Source organism: Fusarium falciforme, chromosome 7 (genome assembly GCF_026873545.1).
Source record: "Fusarium falciforme chromosome 7, complete sequence".
Lineage (NCBI taxonomy): Eukaryota > Fungi > Ascomycota > Sordariomycetes > Hypocreales > Nectriaceae > Fusarium > Fusarium falciforme.
In genome coordinates, this window is record NC_070550.1 from 1781940 (window position 1) to 1806727 (window position 24788).

Consider the following 24788-nt stretch of genomic DNA (forward strand, 5'->3'; position numbering starts at 1 on the left):
CCCCCTGATGATCTCTCGCCTATCTACACCTCCTTCTCAAACTCTAACGACTACAAGTCGTCCCCTTCGCCATGGCTTGGACACCGGCCCTCGCTTCACTCCTCCTACTCGCCCTACCAAGGGTTGGGGCCTCCCCAAGCCAAAGTTCCTCCTACGCCAATGGCTGCGCTGGCTTGAAAGAGAGAGTGCAGCTCCCCAATGCCACTGTTCACCTCTCTGAGCTTGTCAAAGCCGGCACAAATTTGACTTTTCCCAACTACGACCCGACTTGCACTCTCACGTCTCAAGTTGTCAAGTCTGACATCTGCCGCCTCTCATTCGACGTTGCCACCAGCTCAGATAGCAGTGTTCGCTTTGAGGCTTGGCTTCCTTTGGACTGGAGTGGTCGATTCCTAGGTGTCGGGAACGGAGGACTAGGTGGTTGCTTCAAATATGACGATCTCAATTACGGTTCTTCTCATGGATTTGCGACCATTGGCACAAACAACGGCCACGACGGAAATCAAGGAAAGCCCTTCTACAAGCATCCAGGCGTTGTCGAAGATTACGCATATCGTGCCATTCACCTAGAGGCAGTCCTCGGCAAGAAGATCGTTCAGACCTTTTACGGCACTCGACACAAAAAGTCCTACTACCTGGGCTGCTCGACAGGTGGAAGGCAAGGCTTCAAGGAAGCTCAAGAGTTCCCCGAAGACTTCGACGGCATCGTTGCAGGAGCGCCTGCTTTTGACATGACGGCTCTGTTCTTCTGGACTGGTTACCTTCCAAAGGTCCTTGGGAAGCCAGGATCTCCGAGCTACCTTGGCGCCGCTGAGTGGAACGCTGTCTACGATGACATTCTTGAGCAGTGTGATGAGCTGGACGGCGTCAAAGATGGTGTCATCGAGGACCCTAATCTCTGCCAATACCGACCCGAGGCCCTCATCTGTGGAAAACGCAAGGGAAAGACCTGTCTGACGGGCGCGCAAGCTGCTGCTGTCAGAGATGTTCTCTCACCTGCCTACGGTCCAGAGGGAGAGCTCGTTTACCCAAGGCTGCAGCCTGGCAGCAACGTCACCGACCGATTGGTGTCTAATCAGCCTTTCAGTTATCTTCTTGACTGGATGCGCTATGTTGTTCTCGAGAATCCCTCGTGGGATCCTTGGACTTTCAACGTCAATGACTGGGTCCAACTGTCTGGAAGGGACGACTACGGCGTCAAGACTTGGAACGGTGACCTGAGTCGAGTTCGCGATCGAGGAGCCAAGATTATTCACTTCCATGGACTTCAAGATCAGCTCATCAGCAGCGACAATTCGGCCAGGTACTACGACCACGTTAGTCGAACTATGGAACTGTCATCCAAGGAACTGGACGAGTTTTACCGCTATTTCCGCATTTCTGGCATGGCTCACTGCCGAGGAGGAACTGGTGCCAACAAGATTGGAAACAACTTGGATACGCTCGATAAGTATGAGCCAGAGAGCAACGTACTGGCAGCAATTGTCAACTGGGTTGAGAAGGGCAAGGCACCAGAGTCTGTTTTGGGTACGCAGTATGCGTTGACGGGGAGCAAGGAGAAGGTTGCCTCGAGAAGACACTGTCGATGGCCACGACGCAATGTGTATATTGGAGGTGATTCGACGTCTCCCAAGAGCTGGCGATGTGAGTAAGTGTTGGTCTACGAGTGTACAGAGTTGGAGCTGGTTGGGCCTATAAGGTTGGCCAAGTATTGCTGATAGTTGGAGATGCTCTTACGAGACACGTATATACATTTCAATGACACCACGTATATCATCGAACGTCAGCCAAAGAAACATGTGCCTGCAACAATGTGACCTTTGCCGATATCTGTCTTCAATCGCTCTCCAGAAGGCAACTGCCGAGACATATTAAACTATACCACCTATATCACACTTGTCGTCATACGTCGAGTTATTCGTCCAGACTATCCTCTTCGAATCTCACAAAATCCTCTCGAGGATCATAATCCCCCCAACACTCCTCCCACTGATGTCTCAGCAACTCAGCACCTCCAGTCCTTTCCAGCGTCGCCTCATCCCAGAACACATAACCCCAGCCTCGCATTTCATCCGGGATATGCGAACCGTAGACATTACTATATGTATCTCCCCAAATCATCGTCCAAGCTCGCGGTGGCCTATCCAGCTCGTCTCGAACAAACACCAACGGGACTCTATCGGCTTCCATTTGATCCCTCTCAGATGGTTGTTCCTGCCGCCGTATGATCTGCTGCGTTTCGCCAAATATTCCAACCATGCTATTAATCGGGATATATGAGCTTTGGATTCGCTTTTGCATAGTCGATACGAGATGCTCATGCTCTTTGATTTGAAAGAGAACCCTGTGCAACAACGTGAGGCCGCGTATGGCTGTTCCTTCAAGAAAATTATCACGCACAACTATTGTAATGTCAATATCGATGCATCATTAGGGCCATTAAATTGCGGTTTATGCGCAACTTACAGCCAGTGTCCAGGTCGAAAGCGCCGTCCGGTGTCGGAGGCCGACCTTGGTCGTCGAACTTTGGGTTGTCAGGGTGCAGATCCCAGTAAATGTCGGTGAAGACTTTGTCGTAAACGTCGAGGACAAGCTGGTAGAAAGCGAAAAGCTCTTCAATCTCCCATGGCTCGATGATGTTGAGGAGGGCCTGCAGGTTTTCTTCTGTAGACGACCTTAAAGTCCTCTCGGGACTGGTGAGTTGACAGAGTAATTGGAAGCGGTATGCAGCTCGCGTCAGTCGCATCATCTCTGTTCGAGAAGGTCGAATCTTTTGCTGGTCGCCATGATTGTTGCCTGCACTCTTGGCCAGATTAACCAGCATTCGGCGAGCGCAGTCTTCTACAAGGGGCTTAACTGAACATAAATAAAAGCCGGCTATGGTCGACGCTACACCTTCAGTGAGGTCATCGGTAATTGCCACTGCACGCTGCGAGCATTTCTCTGAGTACCACTCCAAGAAGTCTGAGGTATTCCGTGGAGCGTATAAACGATGAACAGCATAGGCCTCCACGGTCAAACAACCAATGGTCGTCTCAAGGCTTTTGCAAAGGAGATACATCCGGTCGACAAGGTATTGCTGGTGGAAGGTCGGTGAGGCGTGAACCAGTGCGCTGAGGTGTGAAAGATCCAGTATCGAAAGGATGTAGCGTCGGACCTCCGGGGGAAGGCATTCAAGCCTACATTTATCGGCCTGCTCTGCTTCTTTTGGTCTTGAGGTTGTCTCTGATTCCGCATCTGTGACTGATGTTGGGGTCGTGTTCAGAGTTGCTCGTTCTCCTGTGTTTTTTGGCTCATGAGATGCTTTGACACAGCTTTTGACGCTGTCCGTTAGCCAATTCATCTTCTAGCAGCCTGTGACAAGCCGGAATGGGTACGAGTGCCGGACAGTCTCTGTGGTTGCGAGGAGTCAGACGAAGACACGACATGGGATATGTGGGGGCAGTCAAAGCAAGGTCACGTGTGCGCCCTCATTGTGTTCAACTTTGCCTAGGTAGGTAGCCAGTGACAAGTGGAAGATAGCAGGTGCCTGTATGATATGGCATGAGCTATCCTTGAACTTTCCCTCCCTCTAAAGTCTTTTCGTTCGACTTAAGGCTTAAGATGAGGTCTTTACCAGACTTGTTTTTATTCTGTGTCTATAGAACTAAACATGAGGCCCTGTTTACTTCTAACTAAAGACTTGCCCATATGGCGGCATGGCAGGAGGCTTCCTTCAAAAATATTCCGTGGCTTTGAATTTATTTTGTTGAAGGTATCCTGTCTCTCACGAAGACCGTCCTACACAAGCTCGAGGCTTGGGAAAGATAAGCTGTCAACACTCCGATATCCTCGGCAAGCAAAGAAATACTAGAGTATTCATAATTAGGCTCTCTTTGCTACTGTAGAGAATTCTAAAGCCTTTGGGACGTTTACGTTCGTTATAGCCAGGAATCGACGTTGGTTCGCGAATTCTAACTTCGACCAAAATAGCTTCCTCTTGCAATCTTCTCCACGTGTGGTCGAACGTAGGATCTTCGTGCATCAAAATTGTCCATGAAACAATAATTCGTCAGACAGTCACTTCAGAGCCAATTTCTCCCCTAGTGCGCCAATACTAAACCAGGCTTATAATGCAGTCGTGCGTTATGACTCAATAAGCCCTGCTTACGCGTGACATCAATGTCTAACCTCTCGGGTCCTTGAGCGCGCCGGTACGACCCAATTTGTACATTATCTTGGCGAGGATCCCTATTCAAGACTTGATCAACTGTTTTCAGCGCGTTTTCTACATCATGGCCACTGAGTATGACGACGGACCAAAACCGGAGCAATTCCCGTTCGAATTCCTCCTCCGCCATGTCGACGATGAACCCACCATTGCCGACTATCGGTTCTTCCAGCAGGCTGCCACTGGCATTATTGAGACCGCTTTAGGTTTTGCAGTTCTTGGCGAGGTCGAAGGCGCTACCAAGCTCCTCGAAACTCTGAAGAATCGAGGGCTCGATCCCTTTGACGTCCTAGGTCACTCATATCCGTTCCTCAAACCCTGCATGTACTTTGCATGGGAGGCGACCTCATCATGGCCTTCATGGATACCCGACGACGAACGTACCGAAAAAAAGCTTGAGGAACTCGAGACTGAGGGACGAATCCCATGGCTCGAGAGGTTCAACGAGGAATGGCAAGTCTCAGAAGAGACGGCCAAGAAGGCACTGGACATGGCGTATCAAGGGATTGCAACTGTACTGCCCGACTACGATGGCACGTTGGCTGGACAGGTTGCACAGGCAGAAATCATGTGGAAGAATGGGGAGTTCTCTTCTGCGGCGAACCCCAACGGACCTATGACGGTCCGTTATTCCAACCTAGCCATGTGGTGACGCCAAAGCATCTATCCTTATCCCTATGTCCAGGTATACCGTACTGCCGGACTCATGATTGCTCTCGACATCTACCTGTGGCTGGGGAAGGAAGAAGAGGCCCAGACGACATTTGAGAGGATCTGTGGGAGACTTCAGTATGAGGAACAGTCGAGCAACTGGCGTGCTCACGTATGGCTTGGAAGAAGCTCTTGACAACACCTAGCCGACCTATTCTTGATGTTCTCCAGATTCATCCGGCCAAACTCAGGCCGGCGGTGATCCGAGCCCTGCAAATGGCCGAGCATCGTTTAGAGCATGGACCAAAGCGTCGATACAAGGGCGAGAGTATTGAGAAGCTGGCTCACGCCATCAGTGCAAACACATTCCACAACTGCCCGTACGACGTATTCGCAGCGTATCGCCCGCCAGAGAAGCCCCGGTCTCGGCCTGAAGACGCCCATGGCCTTTTACGACCACCTTGTTCCCCATCAGACATTGCAGACCTGGAGAAGCGACTGGGAGTGACACTTCCCGAGGACTACAAGGAATTCCTCAGCGTCGCCAATGGACTGGGATCTATGTGGAACGGCCAGAATCTGGTCGATTACTTGGTCAAAGCCGAGGATATCTGCTGGCAGGACATCGACTTCCTTGGAGGGAATTGCATTCCCTTGCTACGCGACGACGATCCATCACCTTGGACTGATAACAGACTGGACTGGCCTGAAGTTGGGAGCTTCCGGGCTATATGTCTTTCAGGCAATCAAAACAACGAGGAATCGAATGGCCACCTCTTCCTCTTACCCCCAGGGATGGTCCAAGAGCGCAAGGACTACTTCTTCAAGGAGTATGAGAAGAGGAACGATCCCCAGCGGCGTGAACTGGGCCATGTGGTGGAGGAGACTTATGGAAGCATGGAAGACTTTCGAAACTTGGAGTACGTTCTTATCAGGTGGACGCCGTGGGACATTGAGTTTTATCCCTACGGCGGTATCAGAGATCTCCTTGAGCGCATGGCTGAAGCGGCATTGCACAAGGATAGGCCTTGGCTGAATATATTCGAGCCAAGATTTCGCCGGCTTGCATGAAGGGGCGAGTGAGGAGAAAAAGATCAGATTATGGGATTTTTGGGTGTTTTATTAAACAAATAGGGGAAATATGACCAAATTAGGGTGTCGCCATGTCGCATGATGTTGCTATTTATTGCTTCTGCCTGCTCTGTCTTTGCTCTCGCACCCGGTTCTCTATCTCCCAGTCTATTCACTAGTACTAAGAATTCCCACTAATGGATGCCAGAGCTGGCCAAGGTGGGCAAGCGCGAGGAACTTGGCCGACGCATTCAGATTAGGGAAAATCCCAGCTTAAGCAGTTGTTTCACTGTCAAAGCTGTTGAACCTGTCCCCAGACACCTTCGGTCTTCAGTTTGCCCCTAAAGATAAAGCACCATAATTCCGCAGACTTCTAGGAGTTTATCGAGGTAAAATACAATGAATTAGTGGCATTGTTGCCCATATCAATGAGGCCATGAGATGCCTCGTGATCAAGGGGCTATCTCTGCATGGACGCAACTTATTGAAGGCAAATGCAAGACCTACGGTGCACTAAGTTCTAGCGAACTCGACAACTAATCATAGCGGATTGACAGAGCGAAGTGGTCGAGGCTCAGCAGAACGCCGCGCGGCAATCGATAATCCCAGATAGCTTGGCAAAACTTGGTCATTGGCCTGCTTTTTAGTCAGGGGTTCCTGTTCCATGGCGCTCAATAGTTTGAGCCTTAGCGTCAAACGAAGCAGACTCAGTCCTCCTTCTCGGAAACCTCAGCCCGACCCAGCCAGTGAAATGGCGACGGCATGTCTTCCGGTTATCTCATTTAAGTCCAAAATAGACAGGATCTTCAACTATTAAATTGCCTGGTGGGTATATATCGACAGCAGTCAACCCATCCCGCGTCTCTATGGCGGGGTCCTCTCAGACGTTGAGCGAGCAATCATGAAGGCATATGAAGTTGTGACACTGCTTACGACGCTCTCCCCCATCGGGGCGTATGCGGGCTTGTGTCGGCCAAGCTCAGCATTGAGCTCTTCAACCACTGCACCCAGTGAATCCAGTACATTGGTTACGGATTCGACGACCGTCTCAATGTCCACCCTATCTACAACGGCATCTCTAGCGACCGATTCAACGGCATCTGGTGAATCTAGTACCTCGGCTACCGAGACCATCTCAACTTCTACCCTTTCAACCACGGTATCCACCGAACTAAGTAGCTCGACTACGGATTCGACTAGCCTCACAACTTCTGTTGTGTCGACCACGACATCTGGCGAGTCCAATACCGATTCTACGACATCCGGTGAATCTAGTTCCCTAACAACTGATTCCACCACTGTCTCAACTTCGATCCTGTCGACGACAACATCCGACGCTGCCACGACCACAACAAGCGCAGCCGCCCAAGGAATCGAGGGGCCAAACGGTTGCTGCGGCTATCCGGGCTACTTTGATGGCCACGTCCTCGCCCTCTCTGGTCTTGCAGGTGACCTAACCGCTGAGGAATGCGCCGCAATGTGCACATCAGACCTCGACTGCACGTGGTACATCTATTACCAACGAAAAGATGGTGATTTCCAATGTAACACGTACGGAGCGACGCCCCCATTCGTTATCGACGAAACAAAGCCAACCATCTACTACCCACGAGAATGCAAGACCTGCGCAGAGTCTCAACCACAGCCCCCTCATCAGCCGTCATGCATCGCCGATATCCCCTGCCGCGACGCGGGCACACTGGATGGGACGCAGGTACAATTCTTGGGACTACGCTCAGTCTCGGCCACAGAAAACTGCGGCGACGTGTGCGCTACAGTCCCGGACTGCACTCATGCGTATCGCTTCTACGACATTACGTATGGTTACCGATGTGGTTTGACACAAATGGGGTCTGACACTGTCTTCATCCCGGGCACTGAATTCTACCAGCTATGGTATTCGCGTGGCTGCAACCTAGACACGTGTAGAGATGAATAGTCGAGGGGCGTATTGTGTCCATTTAATGGTGTATATAATCCTTTTGCCCGTACGCGGTAGATCGGTTTGGTAAAATGGCATGTCTAATTTAATCTTGAATTGCTTCAAGCTTGTTTCTTTGCCACCAGCCCATTCTTCTCTCTCAGCCTTGTTACATTGTAAATCATGCCTCTCTGTAACAGTCGATACGGTTGCAGCTTGCATAGCCAGAGCTGAATCAAATGACCCCAGTATGGCACCCTGGCAACAGGTCCTGCTCCAGCCGCTGAATCCAGAATCATGCTCGCCATGTTGTCAGAGCTGGGGGTGAAAAGGCTCGTCCCAACCTTGTGCCCATCACTATCCGTGTCACCGATGAGAGCAGAGATAACTTCCACGTATTTTCCCTCTCCTTTCAACTCAGTATCGAGTGCTTTGCTGAAGGCAGTGATGTATCCTTTTGTGCCGCTGTATACTGAGACCCATGGAAGGCCCAGCTCTGCCAAAGACCCGGAGTTTATAACGAAACTTGGGCTGTTTGGGGTTGCATTTCTTTGAAGAGTTGGCAAGAGTGCGTACGTGAGGAAGGTCATGAATGAGATGTTGACTTGAATGAGCTGCGTGATTTGCGCCGGTGTCTGCTCCGTGAAAGTGATGAAGTCTTTGGTGGGGTTGTGGCCAATTCCAACATTGTTGACCAGAACTTTGAGGTTCAAATCGGTGATGGAGAATAAAGCGTTCCATGCCTCTTGTCCAGTCCCGCCAGATGCTGTGAATGCTGTGGCGGCATCAAGGACGAGACCCCTGATGTCACGAGAGGGGTATTGCTCTCGAAGGTCCTTAATGAGAGCGTCTAATCGCACAGGATCGCGTCCGTGAACGATGACATTGAGTCCACGCCGACATAGCTCAACCGCCAAACTCCGACCGATGCCTGATGTGGCTCCTGTGACGAGGGCGTAAGCCTTGTCGTGTCCTGCTGTTGGTGGTTGAGAAAGCACGTTTCGTGGTTTTGACCCAGCGAGACCCATAGTCTAGAGACTTTCGAAAACGGATATATGGATAATTATCCCTTGATTACGGTAAGAACCTCTTTTTAAGGGGGCATTGATGCTGGAACCTTGACAGGGCAGCGATATTTTGTGTCGTAGGTGGTTGGCAGCCAATGATCGATAAGATAAGAGACCACGAGATGCACGAGATAGATAACGCGATAACAGCTAGAATGGTTGTTGCGGAATAACGTATATCCGAAATTGCGACAACCCGGGGAGCAACGCGTTTGCTTCAACTTCCAAAGACTCTCACGGCACGAAATGCCCTGATCAAGGATTCCCGGGGCCATAACTATTCTACTCCTGCGGAATGCTTCTCTGGGTGGAAACCTGTGGCCTCTTAAGAATGCGTCACAACTGCGAATCCCGCCCCCCAAAATGAGGTCGCGCCAATGCTAACATTTTCCCTCTAGCCGGTTACCTCAGTCAAGACAAACCATGCTCCCCAACAAGTCATCCAACAACCCTCACTTGACCATCCTGCCATGCCGCAAAACAACACATGCTCGTCGACCCTCCAAAGTCCCATGCAAATGCTCTACCTCCGGTTCTGGGCCGCCGACGCGATCAAACAATGAAGCGGCCGACGCGACAGGCAGACCTTGTAATGCCGCCTAGACTCGACATCGCTCTCAACATCCTCGCCAAACAATAACAATCTTTCGCGCCTCATGCCTCGGCGGAAGTACAAGATGCATCATGATGGGCAAGGGTGCACGTGGTATATGGACCCAAATGTCGCCCAGGCCTTGCCAGCTTGTCACGAGCCGCAACAACACATCAAGGTCGGTCCAATTCCGAAATCGCTTGGTGAGAGTAGGTTTCGCCAGCTTCGCGAGCCTTTCGCCCGTAATTTCCATTCAATGCCATGTGATGCCCTCTCGCACTATCGCGGCCCCGTTACCCACTTGGCTTCATCACATGCCTCGATGCTAGTAAACTCATCCCCTGTCAATCTACCATTGTGACCATTGACGTCATCGCCTCCTTATCAATCAGGAGCCCCTTTTCCAACCCCCACTTCCCCGTATGCCCCAGAGCATTTGCTCCCACCTTTTGCCTGCAGGGCCAAAGTCTGGAATCATTTGAGAAGACCTTGATGCTATTTCTGACCAGGGTTGAACGAGAAATGTCAGTTTATCATTGGTCAGACAAACTTGACAGGATCCACCCTACTTTCTTGGCTGCCTAATCTGATGCTCACCACATCTTGCCAACATCAGACATGCCAGACATAACAGCTTCGTCCATATTCACACATCAATAATCACCAAGAATATTTCCATCATGCCTGCAGAATCAACCATGATCACTAAATATCCTGCCACGCTCATTGGCGACCCAGCCAACTCTTCCCCGTTGATCATCTGCTTCCACGGCTCGGGCGACTCGTGCGCATCCTGGATACCCCTGGCAGAGCTTCTTGGCACCAAATACCGAGTGCTCCTCTGGGACCGCCAGGATCCTTATATGAAGCCCGAGTCGATTATAAACGGGATTCTGTGGTACTTGGATCAAGCGAAACTACCGCCACCTTACGTTTTGGTCGCGCATTCATATGGCGGCATGTTTTTGCGGCTGTTTCTTGACCGAAAACACCCCGATGTGGCGGGGGTGGTGCTCGTGGAGACAGGCCAGGAGGCAGAAACAGGCAAAGGAATCGAGGAGAGGCAATGCAGGAACCAAATCCTGGGAAACAAGCCCCTTGTGGTCATTCGTGGGAACACGCTGATAGGGAAGTGGAAGCAATACGAAGAAGCCCTTGTTGCTACTGAGGGTAAGACTAGTCCCAACCTCGTAGCACAGAAACAGATGCTGGATGCGGCGGATAAGGAGGATGAACGCCTAAAAAAGGCACAACTAGCACTGTCGCGATGTCATCGCTACGTTCATATTCCGGACTGCGGGCATGACGTTATTCAGCAGAGACCAGAGGCAGTGGTTAAAGAAGTCACCTGGGTCATGGATCATCTCCAGCCAACGAGTGAGCATTCAACTATGGGGCTGAAAGCGTTGGTGTGGCTAAAAAGCCTGAAAGAGCGGTTCTTGGGCTGATAGACAATGATGTACTGTGAGGCTGGAACGATGGGTAGTTTCGTAATCAAGGTTTCGGGTGGTTTTACATGCCTCAAAGATTAAAACCAATGACTAGATGTACTTGAATGATCCTGAAAAGTTCACTCGCGGAGTTGAGAATACTGCAGCTTCATAGGACAGTGATCCAAGCTTCAATGAGGTCATCCTTTGCTTCCCAGCAATTTTACTTCACCCCAACCACCCACCTATCTGATCACCAATTGATACCGGAAAAAAGGAAACAAAGACATACTAGTATAATTGCTTCTATAACCAGCCTCAAAATATCGGCTACGGGTCGGCATCGCTTCAATGAGGCTCCTCGCGGCCGTCATGAGGCATCTTGTAGGGTAGCTCCAACAACCGACCCGAGCTAAAAATGAGACCTCGGCAGTTGACGCGAATGCAATCAATGCATGATGATCCATACCAAAAGCGGAGAGACCAATCACAGCTCGTCCCCAGATTTTAAATTCCCCCACTTACCGCGGTCAGGCCATGAACCGAGGCTCAGTTGGTGCTTGGCGCCGGAGATAAGATCCGATATCGGTTCCGAGAGAGACGCTCAAATGTCCCTTTAATCTTCCCCAGGAACTGATCAACAACTCAATCTCCAGAATCAACAACCTTTCAATCCTCGACATAATGCCTCCTCCTAATCCAGACTGGGTCAAGGCCCTCAAGCCCTCGGGTCCTCAGGGATCAGAGCTTCTCGAGCAAGAGCGCGCCAAGTCGGACGTCAATGTGGACCAGCTCGCCGACTTTCTCTTCACAAAGGAGGTTCTGGAGCGAAACGCCAAGATTCTCAGCATTTTGGAGTCGGACCCCATCTTTGACAAGTCGCAAAACTACTTTCGGGGCCGAAAGGACAGAATTGAGGCTGCTCTCGCTAGAGGAAAGGCTTTGCAACGGCTTTCTGTCAAGCACAACTGGAGTCAGGATGAGTACCAGGCCGCCAATGACCTCATCAGCGAGCCCACTCCATATGGCCTCCACGCGTCCATGTTTTTGAAGACGCTGGAGGAGCAGGGAACACCAGCACAACACAAGCTGTTCCTCGAGCCTGCTCAACGTTACGAGTACATTGGCTGCTACGCGCAGACTGAGCTTGGTCATGGATCCAATGTTCGCGGCCTGGAGACAACGGCCACGTGGAACCCCGAGGACAAGACCTTCACTATCCACTCACCTCATCTCACCGCTTCCAAGTGGTGGATTGGCTCCCTTGGCAAGGCTGCAAACCACGCTGTCGTGGTGGCCCAGCTGATCCTCAACGGCAAGACATACGGCCCTCACCCATTCGTCGTCCCCATTCGAGATCTCAAGACCCACGAACCCCTGGAGAACATCCATGTCGGAGATATCGGTCCCAAGTTCGGTTACAACACCATGGACAACGGCTTCCTTCTCTTCAACCAGGTCAAGATCCCCCACATCAACATGCTTAGCCGCTTCTCGGGTGTCGACCCCGAGACGAGCAAGTACATTCGACCTTCCAACCCAGCGCTCGTCTACGGCACCTTGACCTTTGTCCGATCTTCCATCGTCCTTCAGTCGGGATCCGTTCTTGCCCGTGGCGTGACCATTGCTACACGTTATTGCGCCGTTCGACGCCAATTCCAGGACCGCGATGCTGCTTCGGATGAGGTTGGCGAGAACCAGGTTCTCAACTACACTATGGTGCAGCAGCGTCTTCTGCCCCTGCTGGCCGCTTCTTATGCTCTGCATTTCACCGGCCGTGCCATGATCAAGCTCTACGAGGCCAACCAGAAGCGCATGGCTCAGAAGCTGGGTGCCAGGGACAACGCTGGACGTGCTCCTGGCCCAGAGGAGCTTAACCCCGGTAGCGATCTCTTGGCTGATCTCCACGCCATTTCGTGCTCTCTGAAGGCTTTCGCATCCACCACGGCTGCTGAAGGTCTCGAGGTCTGCCGTCGAGCCTGCGGTGGCCACGGCTACTCGGCCTTCTCCGGTATTGGCAGCTGGTACGCCGACTACCTCCCCACCGTCACATGGGAGGGCGACAACTACATGCTCACCCAGCAAGTTGCTCGCTACCTGCTCAAGTCTGCCCGCGCTGTCCTGTCGGGCAAGGCTGTCGATAACAGCATCACCCGTGTCTTCAAGGAGTATATCCGAAGACAGGACGTCGGTGCTGCCTTTGATGTTCTTGACAGCGACCAGGATCTCGTCAATGCCTTTGCCTGGCGAGTTGCCTTCTTGACCTTTGAGGCTCTCAAGCACCGGGACGAGGAGAAGCAGTCTTGGAACAGTCTCCTGATTGACTTCTGGCGTCTGTCTACTGCTTATGCTCAGTACCAGGTTGTCAAGTACTTCCACGAGGCTCTCCAAGATGAGGAGACCAAGTCTTCTCTTGATGCCAACACTCAAGAAGTTCTCCACAAGCTGTTCCAGCTCTTTGCTCTCCACCACCTGCAGAGCCACGCTTCCGAGTTCTTCACCAGCGCAGCCACCACAGTCCGTCAGATCCAGCTTGCCCGCACAAAGCGGACACTGGCTCTCCTCGACGATGTTCGACCCCACGCTGTGAGATTGGTGGACTCATGGAAGTTCCCTGACTGGCAGCTTGACAGCTCGCTAGGTCGGTATGACGGCAAGGTGTATGAGGACATGTTCCACAGGGCATCAGAGGTGAACCCTCTGAACGATGTGGTTTTCGATCCTTATCCTAATTCGCCGGTCCTGTTCAGGAAGGATGGAACTGTGAAGTCCAAGCTGTAGGATTTGAGGTGTAGCCCGTTTGGTTTCGTTCTGTATCGAATAGTATTATTGATTAGATGTTAGCATAGAAGTGACTAGAATGATTAGAGTCATAAGAATATAGTATTTTTCATACCTAAATCTTATTCGAATAGCTTCCCGTGCGTATGCATCTGACTTCGTGGAGTGGGAAGACGCACTTATCGTGTTGTTGAATATCCTCAAAGAAGTGTTTCGCCACAACATCAAAGTATAAAACTGTCAATACATACGGGACTTTAAACCCAACGCCGTAGGCCCCTAGTTGTTTCGTCATGTTCCTACTTTAAGAGCTCAATGTCGTCGCTTTAGATATCCAAGGCTGCAGAGCTATATCGATTCCTGTTTAACGGTTAGATCAAGGCAACTAACCAATCTACTTCGCATAGAGCAATGCTCTTCCTAGTTGAGTGTAGGTTTATACACTGGGCGGCAGTGATGAGTTGCCAGGCGCCATTTTTAACTCGCTTCCCCGGCAGATGCGAGCTATTTCATGATTGGTATAGTTGTAAGTAAGCTCTGGGGTAGTTCCTCGCTGTAAAATGAGTTGTGGTTGGAAAAGGTTAAATCACCCGCTGAGCTGCAACCAACAGCGTAGAAGGATGGACATTGTTCAAAAGTGGGTATTAAACTGCCAGGGGCGCAATGAAGGGACAGGGGTTGTTTCTCGCCGTTGAGTTCTGGCAACCCCCATTGCATCGGTATCCTTCGCTCCGATAGCATAACTGGCCCTACAAGCACGATGATGAGCCTTGGCTCTGTCCTCCCGAGGGTTGGAACAAGGTCATCGATGCGGCCGGCTTCAAGGACAAGGACGGCAAGCGATACGTCGTCTATAAGCAGGAGGGCGACACAAGCGGCCCAACTGACGGCAACCCTCTGTTCCTCCAGGAGGTGGAGAGTGACGGCAGAACCATGGTTGGAGATGCCGTCCTGCTCCTCGACCGTATCGAATTTGAGGATGGCATGTCGACAGAAGCGCCCAACATCGTGTTGCTAAAGAACGGCATGTACGTCTTGTTCTACAGCTCGGGCCACTTCGAGAACATCAACACCTACGACGTCAAGTACGCCTATGCCACCAAGGTGACGGGCCCCCCCGTGCCGAGGGATCTCTGATCAACGCTTCCATGTTTGGTCTCAAGGGCCCTGGTGGTGCGACGAGCAACGAGGCGGGAGACACGTTGTTGTTCCACGGCTGGTGTTTTGAGAAGTACAAGCGTTGCTTGTACGGTGTTCCTTACGAGGTGTCTAACCCTTGCAGGCCTTAAGGAAAAGACTACCGAGCTGCCGATCGCCTGGTGGTATTTTATCACACGGCACTATTCTCCTTTAATCGGGATATTCTTTTCATGGCTTGCGAAACCCTCGATTAGACTTGGTTATTAATCAGACCCTCCTTGCTTACCGGGTACCTACTTACTAGCTGCTATCTGATTGCTGTCGTCTAATAATCCTCGACCCCTCTTCAATGCCTCTGGCCCGGAGCAGCCACCAAGCAACCAAGATTGGGTACATTAAGTACAACATATTACCCTATTTACATCTGTAAACTGCACTCTTAAAATGCCGCAGGAATTCACTGTAGCTGAATGGCAAAAGCCCTCGCGCATCATCGTGAATCACAGTTCATTGTGGAGAAGGTGATGCTTCATCTAGTATCTTGGCAACTGTAATCACCTGCCAACGCAGACAGAAGAAGTTCCATGGGAGATAATAAAAACTGACAGTATCAGAAGACTCTATTACTAGCGCATGTGCTATTCTTAGACATGGAATACTGGGTTTTGGTCACGGAAAGAGTCAATAGGAGCAATACTTATCACAGCCCGTCTCCATCTGGTCAGTAGAGACTTGGGCACGAGACAGGCTCGACACCGACCCAGAGAGCTCCTATGCCAAAGGATATCTCTGAATAAAGCAAGCTTTCAGGTATAAATGGGTTGCTGAGCTCAATCTCCTGGGCTCTTTCGATTCTACATTAAACATACCAGCTCTATCAACGACATCAGCAACATCAACCGTCCCTGCAAGAAAGTGCCAATCCTTAAAATATTCAACAAAAATGTGCGTGCGAACTTTCACCAGGTGGACCTGCGCCGAATGCCGCAAATTCTTCAAACAGGAGCAGAAAGAGAGCATGTGCGTCGAGGCAGGCAAGAAGACGCCTCCAGTCATGGGTGCCTGCGGGAGGATTAATGGGGCAGATGTTACCATTTATGATGTTTTCTGTCCTCCTTGTCAGAAGGAGGCTGACAGGTTGCTTGAGGAAGAGAAGAAGAAGCGTGCAGCTAAGACGTAGATGGGAGTGGACAGGAGAGAACTAGTAATCAGCAATTCGATGATTGAACATTAATATAGCTAAAAAGCTACTATAACTCTGTACTCTGTAGTACCTTTTCCCACACCAATCAAAGCAACTCAATCTGCTGTCTCCAGGGCGGTGGGCATGGCTCAGTCGGAATGACGTGTCTCATAACTGTCTTCCAGAAGGCACTACACAGCGAGAGTACCCTCGACTTACTGTCACTTAATGATCCATACGCAGAGTCATGAACCAGCTTTCTTTGAACAATCCCCTTGAGCAGAAAAATATATATCATTACATGGGTGTTGTGGGATCCTGTACTCATAAGCTACCTATGCAATAGCATCAACCCCTTTAATAGCTACTGGGAAGCTATCTCCCTGCCCCATGCGCCTCCAAATCACCCCCCTCAAACGTTTTTTGTAACGCCCATCGCCAAAAATATGTTCAATATGACCCCATCCCCCCCAAAGAGCATACCCCCAGCCTAATGATCCTCCGAGCGCTTCCACATCTTTGAAACGCCCTCCAAGTTGACCTCCCAATCCTCCGCTTCGGCACTCGCAAACGATTCTTCCAATTTGGTGACACTGGCGTTATGCTTGACTGACGCATCATACAGTTTGCTCTTCGCCGCTCTGAGCATCTCTTCTGCCTTTCGCACTTCTTCCTGAATCCGGTTCTTCTCCGCCTCGGCCTTCACCTTTCGTTCATAGTCTTCCCTCACCTTGTAGATGCGGTTTAGAGTGTCGAATCTGGCCTTTTCTTCCTGTACCATTCTTTCGTTCTCGGCTTTTTGTTGACGCACGTGAGCTAGAAAGGCCTCAAGAGGCTTGTCCAAGGCCTGATCCCCGATCACCCTCTCCATCTCAGCCTTCTGTAGACGACTGCTCGACTCATCACGGAGTCTGAGAACTTCGTCAGCGCTAAGAAGTCGCAAATCGGCTTCTCGTTGGACACTTCGAAAAGTCTCGACAGTCTTGCCAACATCAGTAGGGAGTAGGCGTGTGTCGATGGTACGGAGTAGAGATAGATGGTGTGCTTGCTCGACGGGAATATCGAGCGCGGGTTTCTCACTACACGGAATGCCCTGAAGAATACGGCGAAAGCAGGCCATGGCATGGATACCGCAACTCCAAGTATCTTTTTGACTGGGGCAGCTCTGGTCAAAGTTAGCTACATCCATGCAAACTAGTGAGCAAACACGTACCTCCTTGATGAATTCGACATCTCCCGAATAGCTGGAGACATCCATCCAGGCCTCGAAGCGTTTCTTGATTCGCTCGTATCTCTCAGGCGTTGGCGATGAATCGTGAATACATAGTTCCATGTTCTCCCCCTTTGGCGTCATCACACCGAATGCCCAGTGTTCTGGCGATTCCCAAGGCTTCGGGCAGTGCATAGGAAATCCAGCAGTACAGCCATCGTCAAGTCTTGGAAAGCTTCGTGGTTGGAAGTCCTCCTGGCTCTGGAACCAAAACGGATGAAAGAGTCTTGCTGGGCGGGTTTTCTCCCTGTGGTGGGCCATGACCACCTCACAGGGAACTTGGAGGGCATCATCGCCCATCTGATTGCCTGGAGTAAGACAGTCGAGCAATCGGGCCGCAGTATACGATGACAATGTCCGGAACCTCTTCAGGGCTCCTGTGAACACAAGCTCGTTGGCGGGTGTGGGTGGCCTTTTCTTGACTACTGGGCTGGTCAGGTCTTGAATTTCAGATACCACCGTCGTCTGAACAAGCACAACAACGTTATCGTCCGGTTCAGATACATGGTCTTCGGCATCGGCAAATGAATCTGTTGTAACTTCCTCTTCTCCTAGTTCTTGGGGATCTGGCATGTAATGGGTTGCTGCCGCAGGGGAAGACGGGCCTTGCTGCTGAAGCGATTCTAGAACTTGTTTGGCGATTGCAGCACTCAAATGGGGAGGAGCCGGTCCATCTTGTCGGCGTTTGTGTTGCTTTCTAGCAACATCAGCATTGACCCCTTCTCTCAATGGCCCTCCCTCGACCCAGAGGGAATCAAGAGCCATGTCCTGGGTTTGCATCAACTCAGTAATGCTTCTCATGTGTTTGACAACATCGACAGCGGGCTGAGGGAAACCGAATTCGATCAAAGCCTTCCGGACATCTGGTGGCAGCCAATTTGGTCCTCCCCAAACGTGGTCGAGCCAGGCTATGTTGTCTTCTCGGCTGTTGTTGGATTTTTCTTGTCTCTCGGCGTTTGTTCGTGTCTTTCTCTCGTCTGAAGACGGAGTGGGGGTAGGATACCCAGGGGTGGATGTCCGGTCGGGGCTGTTCGAGCTCTGCGACGAAGATCGGTCAGTCTGGACGCTCGGCAAGGGCTTGGAACAACTTACTGAGTGCAAGTCTCTACGTTGAATCAACGGTGAGTAAGAAGACCCGGTGTGGATGGAGGAAGTGCTGGGAGAGAATCCTGGCCTTGTGTTGCTACGCTGAGATGGTGGCCTTGGAGGCGGCATGCCGGAGGATCGTGGGCCTTTGTTTACGAGTCTCTGACGGGTCTTATGTGGGGTCAGTTGGAAAGGTATCAAATTCTGGTGTATTGATGACGACGAGCCGAATCGAGCCAGAGAAGTATGATGTTTTCGAGCCTACGCCGCTTGTTTGTAGTCATGCAGGCGCTGAGAAGTTGTGAGGTTTGGGTGCCACGGGCACGTGATTGGCGATGAGAAGACCAGGCGCGACGCGTTGAGATGAGGCTGAACTCACTGTGGCTGAGCCCCGACCATCAACCTCAACTCTCGTAGATAGCAGGATAGACCAGCTGATTCATTTTAAAGAAAAACTGTTAGGTCAGATCGGTGCAATTTGAGATGTATTCCATGTTTGTTGCAAAGCTATCTGGAATACTATTTAGAACAGTGCCTTCATGTCTCAGCGCTGTTTGTAGAACCAGATAAATGCGAACGGAATATACCTTGATTATTTCATTTAACTTAAAACCGTGAGTTGTAGTGTGCCTGAGGCTTACGCGGACATCGTCTTTGTGTATGAGTGCAGGTTTTAGGGCCCATTGCCGATGATCGTGCTTTCACAATATGGATGCCTGGACCTATATTAAGATTTTGGTATGTTTTCTGTTCTGAATTGGGATCACGTACTGAACCAATGATAACGAAAAAAACACTGTGCATTGGTATAAGGCGAATCGCCTATGGCTTTTTCACAAGTAGACTTTTATCGCGACTTACGAAGCTCCAGAGTACACACAACAGTATTCTGGTTTTCAGCATGATGCCTGAGCGGCATGGGCTTCCATAAAAGTCGGGTATTATCATCGCCTCAGGTAAGCTATACATACTGTTGGCGCTTATAGGTATTTATCTCAAGAGTGCGATACGTTCGGATAAAACTGCCGTTTTAATCTGCAAGCTTGGGTAATCAAGGCAACAAAGGCAAGCTAGCCTAAACGAAGCAACATCTCTTACATAGTTTGTGCAGCCTTGGACGTATTCTGATCCACTATCCTATAATCTCTTGCCCTGTGATCATCGGTCTTTCGGCCTTCGCCTTCGCGTGTCTCGGACTTTTCTTATTATCCGCTGACCAGCAGCCAGCCCCCAAGCCTTCCCCACCATCTCCACACATCTCCCCCATATGGTGCATTGCACATGCATTATGCGGGTAGATGCAGGCCTCTTAAACAGATCAAGGGGCTTCTTGGCCATGATCGTCGATGGGGAAGCGGAGGTCGGCGATTGGAAAAGCCGACATAGCGCGGTAAGTCGCATTGAACGTGGAGACTAAAGCATGCGAGACAATGATATAAATGCATAGGAGAAGCGTAAACATCAGTGAAGTTTGAAGATACAAGAAACTGACCAGCTTGGACTATTCAGTCAATTGTTCAGCCATGTTTCGCATGCTGGAGGGTCTGCTTTGCCGCAGTTACCTCACCGTTGTCCTTGCCCTCGTCGGGCTGATCTACTTAGTGTCGATTGTACGTTGTCCAAGGCTAACCGAGATGTTTGTTAATCTGGTTGATAGTTCCTCTACGGAAGATATTTCCAGCCACTAGCCCGGCTACCTGGTAAGTAAGCTAAATTTGCTCCGAGACATCTCGCTGATCTTATTAAGGGCCTGGGCTTTCAAGGTACACTGATATAATTCTGAAATATCATTGGCTCCGCGGAACTCGAGCACAATATGTCCACTATCTTCATCAGCACTACGGTTGGATTGCCATGCTCCGATGTCTCGTTTGCTCGCTGACTCCTATGGCCTAGGTCCCATTGTCCGTATTGGACCCAACGAAGTTGACATCTCTCAAATCAGCGCCGTCAAAGAGATCCACAGTATCAAAGGCGGCTACAAAAAGTCCCGATTTTACGAGCTACTCGTGCCCGGCACAACCAACGTCTTCAACTCGACAGATACGGAATTTCACCGTCGACATCGTCGCATTTTGTCCTCCCCTCTTTCGGAGTCGTCTATCAAAAATGTCGAAATAGCTGTTGACCAGAAAGTCAAATTAGTGATCAGCAAGATGGCGGAGGAAATGGCGGCGAGACAAGTCACAGATATCGCAAAAATGTGGTTATTTATGGCAACTGACATTATTTCTGAGTTGAGCTTTGGCGAGTCATTCGGCATGTTGGAAGCTGGAAAGGTATGGAGGTTCAACGTAAAAACGGCAATGAATCACTGACGGCCAATATTAGAAAAACCAGTATATCGAAGACCTAGAAGGACTAGCAGCTAGAGGCCCTATCCTCACAACTTTTCCAACCCTCATTGCCGTTGCCAGAAAGGTCCCCCTTCCTGTCCTTCAAAAGACAGCGGCAGCGGCGGCGAGGCTGAGGAATTACGCGCAGCAGGCTGTCCTCAGGTACAAGAGAGACTTCGCCAGCAACCCAGCTGCAGCTAAGCCAATGCTGTTCAAGAAGTTATTTGAAGCAGGCGAAGATGGTCTCTCCGATGAGGAGATCCGGGCTGAAGCACAAGCCTACATTGTCGCTGGCTCTGACACCACTGCTACCACCTTGACATACCTGATCTGGTCTGTCTGTCGAGATAATGAAGTCAAGCAAACTCTCGTCTCAGAGCTTAACAAACTCCCGACCGGCTTTGGTGACAGCGATCTTCGCTCGCTCCCGTATCTCAATGCCGTCATTGATGAAACGCTGAGACTCTACGCGGCAGCGCCATCTGCCCTTCCTCGGGTAGTGCCACATGGTGGTTCTACCTTGGCTGGATATTACCTTGCGCAAGAAACGGTTGTGTCGACACAAGCATGGACATTGCACCGTGATCCGACGCTATTCCCGGACCCTGAGCGATTTGACCCCTTAAGATGGTTAGAGGCGACCAAAGAGATGAGGGATGGGGTTATGCCATTCGGTGGGGGAAGTAGAGGCAAGCATCACTGCTCTTATTTTTGCCATCCTTGCTGGTTCGAATGGTGCTGACAATCTGACTAGTTTGCATCGGCAAGCATCTCGCCAGAATGGAACTTCGGCTGGGCACTACACGATTCTTCCGCGCCTTTCCTTCTGCGACAGTATCGAGAAGCAAGGGCATGTCCGATCAAGATATGATTCCCAAAGTGTTTTTCTTGCTGGCACCAAGTGGAGGGCGTTGTCTTGTTGAAGCCAGATAAACCACATTGCCAATCTAACGCCAACGAGACATCACTGGAAGTGCTTTGGATGTAGACGAGAAAAAGACTAGCGCTGAGATAGCCAAACGGTGTTTAAAGCGCATCGGTCTGCCGGTTAGCGTTTCTAGACTATACTCTCAAAGCAAAGAAAGGTATACAATGCCAGAAAAGCTGTAATATCTTCCACCTAAGTCCCTTAAAGTGACTGATTATGCAATCGGGATCGATGAGTCTCAGGACCACTGGTAGTAGTTGAACATTGAGCTACGACCGCGATACTCGAGAGTTTTATGTAGAGACGAGTTGAATAAATGACCTAACTCAAGATACCATTGGCCATATTTCCTTCTCCGAGGCCCTGATTTGATAAAGAAAAGCCTTAATAATAACTAGGTTAATACTCTAGCTCTCTGAATCGATTTTGAACCCAAGCGTCGTATTCTTCGTCGGTGAGGTATCCCTCCTTGCCCTCGTTACGATCATCTGTCAGCCACAGATCTTTTCTCGCGTATCCGAGGCCTATACATAGCGGGCACAGGAAGTTATAAGAGCAGTCACCGGCGACCCAATCAAAGGAAAAATTCTGTGCAATCTCGCGACCACCCCCGCAGCCGGCACAAATGCTTCGACCTTTCCCACAAATGCCACACTCGCCATTTTCTACCTGTGCGATGACATCGGGTACCCTGAGGTCGCCACAGAGTATCATGTCCTCTTGGCTGAGAGCTGTTACCGGGATTTCCCACGTCGAGTCTTTGTCGAGAGTCTGGGGAAGAGTAAATGGCCGGTCATCGTTTGGGCCATCACCTGGCTGGTTAAGGTAGTACTCATAGACTTCGATATCGCTACTATCTTGGAGTCGCCCGCAAGGGTTCCATTCAGGGATTTTGGCGCAGATGAGTGTATTAGTCGAGCCATGTTCCAGTCCCTGCGGCTGCACAAGGAGATGCCAGCTCCACTCTCTTGTCCACCCGAGGATCTCGAGCCATAGCTCTAGGGGCAATGTCTTTTTTCCTTTCTTGGTCGTGATAAAGCCCGGAGATTGTCGAACGATGGTATCGATAAAATTGACTGTGAGGCCAATGGCATCCAGCATGAGGATTGACTTCCTTTGGAGCAGCTGATTGAGCTTGGTTGGGTCGACTGGCTTCATGATGTGAGATTGGGTGGCTTGTGTGGATGAAAAGATGTGAGATTGACAGGGCCGGTGACTGGAAGTTGGCGTGATATATATAAGAAACCAGATTAAACACGCTTGATGGAAGTTTTACCTGAAGGTTTGATGCTACATGTGTTGCTTTTTCAGAGCATTGGGTGGCTGTAATTATTATTGAATTGCGCAGTGATACTAGGTGTGATTAGTAAAATCAAGGTTATTATTATTATTATTATAGTAAGAGCTCGCTAGGGGTTTATATCCTATGCGATTCTATCTAGGACTTTTAACTTTTAATCTAAGACTTTATAATATAGCCCTAAAGTAAGGGGGAAGCTCCTAATTATTCTAATATGCCTTTATCTACCTTGCCTTTAGGGCATAGAGTTATTATAGACTTTTATGCTCTAATAGAGATATCTATTTTCTTTAATTAGATATTAATTAACTTATATTACTTTAAGAAAATAGCTATAGCTAGTAATATCTAAAGGTTTAATATGACTATTTGTTATTTACTTATAAGTACTAGTATATTATATATTAATATATTTAGCCTTAATCTTATCTTAGATATAATATTTAATTAGTAAAATATACTTAGTTTATTAGTAAAGCTCTAGGTTTTTATATAACTTTAGGGAACTCTAGTTATTACTATTTAGTAGAATTAGTATATTAAGCAAAAGTTATAGTTTAGAGAAAAGACTCTTAATCTAGGCTAATTCTCTAATATATTAAGAAAGTGCTATATATTTAGCCTTAGTTATAGATAGGGCTATTATTTCGTATTATTTAGCCCTCTAAGAGATTATAGAATCTTTGATCTAAATTAGCTATTTATAGGTTAATCTCTCTATAGATTAATTTCTTTTTTAATTAAAGTTACCCTAAGTAGTTATATTCTACGCAGCGTTATTTACTTTCTTAATGCCGCTAAGCACTAAGCTATATTACCTTATCTTCTATAAGTAATATAGCTCTCTCTTTATAAGCTATAAATAAGTCAGCGAAGGATTTACTATATATCTTAATAGGGTAAAAAGAAAAAAGGTAAGGTTAGGTTATATTTATATTATTCTATATATAAAAAAACTAATCTTTAAGCTATAATCCTCCTATTTATCTTAATATATTAAAGATTATTTACTTTAAATTAATTTAGGCTTAGAGTCTTTACTTACTTTATAATAGATTATAGCTAACTTAAGATAAGAGCTCTATTTATATAGATTATTAGCTTAATATTATACTTAGCTTTAATCTAGAGATCTTTTTCTTTAATCTTTTTATAAAATATTATATTTATAAAATAAATAATTTAATATCTCTTTTTATAAAAAAGTACCTAGTAAATATAAATTTATAAACCTTTTATACTTAGGTAAATTTTAGTTTTTTTTTTTAGATTAAACTTATATAATCTTAATTTTTATTTTTATAGTATATATACTATAACTTATAAGTTATAGATTTATTCTCTAAAGAGATCTAGCTTATTATTTTATTTTAGGAAAACTTTATTAAAGAAACTTTTTATAAAAGTAAGCCCTTTAATTACTCTAGTGGCTATAATATTTATCTTATATATTATATCTTTTAGAATTAGCGGCTAGACATTTATTAAAATTTATTTTAACTTAATAATTATTTTAATTTTATTAAAGATAATATAATTATTTATTTAGTAACTCTATTAAATTTAAGAGTATATAAGGTTATCTTATTAACTTTTACCTTATAAGCTAACTTAAGATACTTAATAAATATATTATAGAGTTTAGAGCTATTATTTATTTAAATTATATAGGCTTTAATCCTATATTAAGTCTAAAGTATTAAAATAAGCTACCTTAGAAGTTTTAAAGTTATTTTCTTTCTTATAAATATATAGGCCTATCTTATTTAATATTTATTATTTATAGTAATTATTTTTTATTTCTTACCTTTTATACCTAGAG

At 48.4% G+C, this 24788-nt stretch overlaps 11 protein-coding genes across 11 annotated transcripts; 7 read left to right on the plus strand and 4 right to left on the minus strand.

Annotated features, from left to right (window-relative positions):
• Positions 1-71: 71 nt before the first annotated feature.
• NCS54_00916000 (Carboxylic ester hydrolase) lies at positions 72-1652 on the plus strand (the record flags this gene model as incomplete). Its single annotated transcript, XM_053154515.1, has 1 exon — positions 72-1652. The coding sequence occupies one exon, from the start codon at positions 72-74 to the stop codon at positions 1650-1652; it is 1581 nt and encodes a 526-aa protein (XP_053010490.1).
• Positions 1653-1914: 262 nt separating this feature from the next.
• NCS54_00916100 (Hypothetical protein) lies at positions 1915-3343 on the minus strand (the record flags this gene model as incomplete). The annotated part of the gene is made up of 2 exons (XM_053154516.1): positions 1915-2402; positions 2467-3343. The coding sequence occupies 2 exons, from the start codon at positions 3341-3343 to the stop codon at positions 1915-1917; spliced, it is 1365 nt and encodes a 454-aa protein (XP_053010491.1).
• A 931-nt stretch (positions 3344-4274) lies between these two features.
• On the plus strand, positions 4275-5932 carry NCS54_00916200 (SMI1-KNR4 domain-containing protein; the record flags this gene model as incomplete). Its single annotated transcript, XM_053154517.1, has 3 exons — positions 4275-4832; positions 4896-5033; positions 5093-5932. 3 exons carry the CDS (start codon positions 4275-4277, stop codon positions 5930-5932), a joined length of 1536 nt encoding a protein of 511 aa, XP_053010492.1.
• Positions 5933-6833: 901 nt separating this feature from the next.
• Positions 6834-7871, plus strand: NCS54_00916300 (Apple domain-containing protein; the record flags this gene model as incomplete). The annotated part of the gene is made up of 1 exon (XM_053154518.1): positions 6834-7871. One exon carries the CDS (start codon positions 6834-6836, stop codon positions 7869-7871), a length of 1038 nt encoding a protein of 345 aa, XP_053010493.1.
• Positions 7872-7975: 104 nt separating this feature from the next.
• Positions 7976-8881, minus strand: NCS54_00916400 (Hypothetical protein; the record flags this gene model as incomplete). Its single annotated transcript, XM_053154519.1, has 1 exon — positions 7976-8881. One exon carries the CDS (start codon positions 8879-8881, stop codon positions 7976-7978), a length of 906 nt encoding a protein of 301 aa, XP_053010494.1.
• Positions 8882-10192: 1311 nt separating this feature from the next.
• Positions 10193-10960, plus strand: NCS54_00916500 (AB hydrolase-1 domain-containing protein; the record flags this gene model as incomplete). Its single annotated transcript, XM_053154520.1, has 1 exon — positions 10193-10960. The coding sequence occupies one exon, from the start codon at positions 10193-10195 to the stop codon at positions 10958-10960; it is 768 nt and encodes a 255-aa protein (XP_053010495.1).
• A 666-nt stretch (positions 10961-11626) lies between these two features.
• Positions 11627-13723, plus strand: NCS54_00916600 (Acyl-coenzyme A oxidase; the record flags this gene model as incomplete). Its single annotated transcript, XM_053154521.1, has 1 exon — positions 11627-13723. The coding sequence occupies one exon, from the start codon at positions 11627-11629 to the stop codon at positions 13721-13723; it is 2097 nt and encodes a 698-aa protein (XP_053010496.1).
• A 620-nt stretch (positions 13724-14343) lies between these two features.
• On the plus strand, positions 14344-14860 carry NCS54_00916700 (Hypothetical protein; the record flags this gene model as incomplete). The annotated part of the gene is made up of 2 exons (XM_053154522.1): positions 14344-14364; positions 14462-14860. The coding sequence occupies 2 exons, from the start codon at positions 14344-14346 to the stop codon at positions 14858-14860; spliced, it is 420 nt and encodes a 139-aa protein (XP_053010497.1).
• Positions 14861-16536: 1676 nt separating this feature from the next.
• NCS54_00916800 (Hypothetical protein) lies at positions 16537-18531 on the minus strand (the record flags this gene model as incomplete). The annotated part of the gene is made up of 3 exons (XM_053154523.1): positions 16537-17211; positions 17260-18354; positions 18409-18531. 3 exons carry the CDS (start codon positions 18529-18531, stop codon positions 16537-16539), a joined length of 1893 nt encoding a protein of 630 aa, XP_053010498.1.
• A 1394-nt stretch (positions 18532-19925) lies between these two features.
• On the plus strand, positions 19926-21671 carry NCS54_00916900 (Hypothetical protein; the record flags this gene model as incomplete). Its single annotated transcript, XM_053154524.1, has 6 exons — positions 19926-20012; positions 20060-20102; positions 20150-20245; positions 20299-20681; positions 20734-21412; positions 21493-21671. The coding sequence occupies 6 exons, from the start codon at positions 19926-19928 to the stop codon at positions 21669-21671; spliced, it is 1467 nt and encodes a 488-aa protein (XP_053010499.1).
• A 394-nt stretch (positions 21672-22065) lies between these two features.
• Positions 22066-22824, minus strand: NCS54_00917000 (Hypothetical protein; the record flags this gene model as incomplete). Its single annotated transcript, XM_053154525.1, has 1 exon — positions 22066-22824. One exon carries the CDS (start codon positions 22822-22824, stop codon positions 22066-22068), a length of 759 nt encoding a protein of 252 aa, XP_053010500.1.
• Between the last annotated feature and the right edge of the window lie 1964 nt (positions 22825-24788).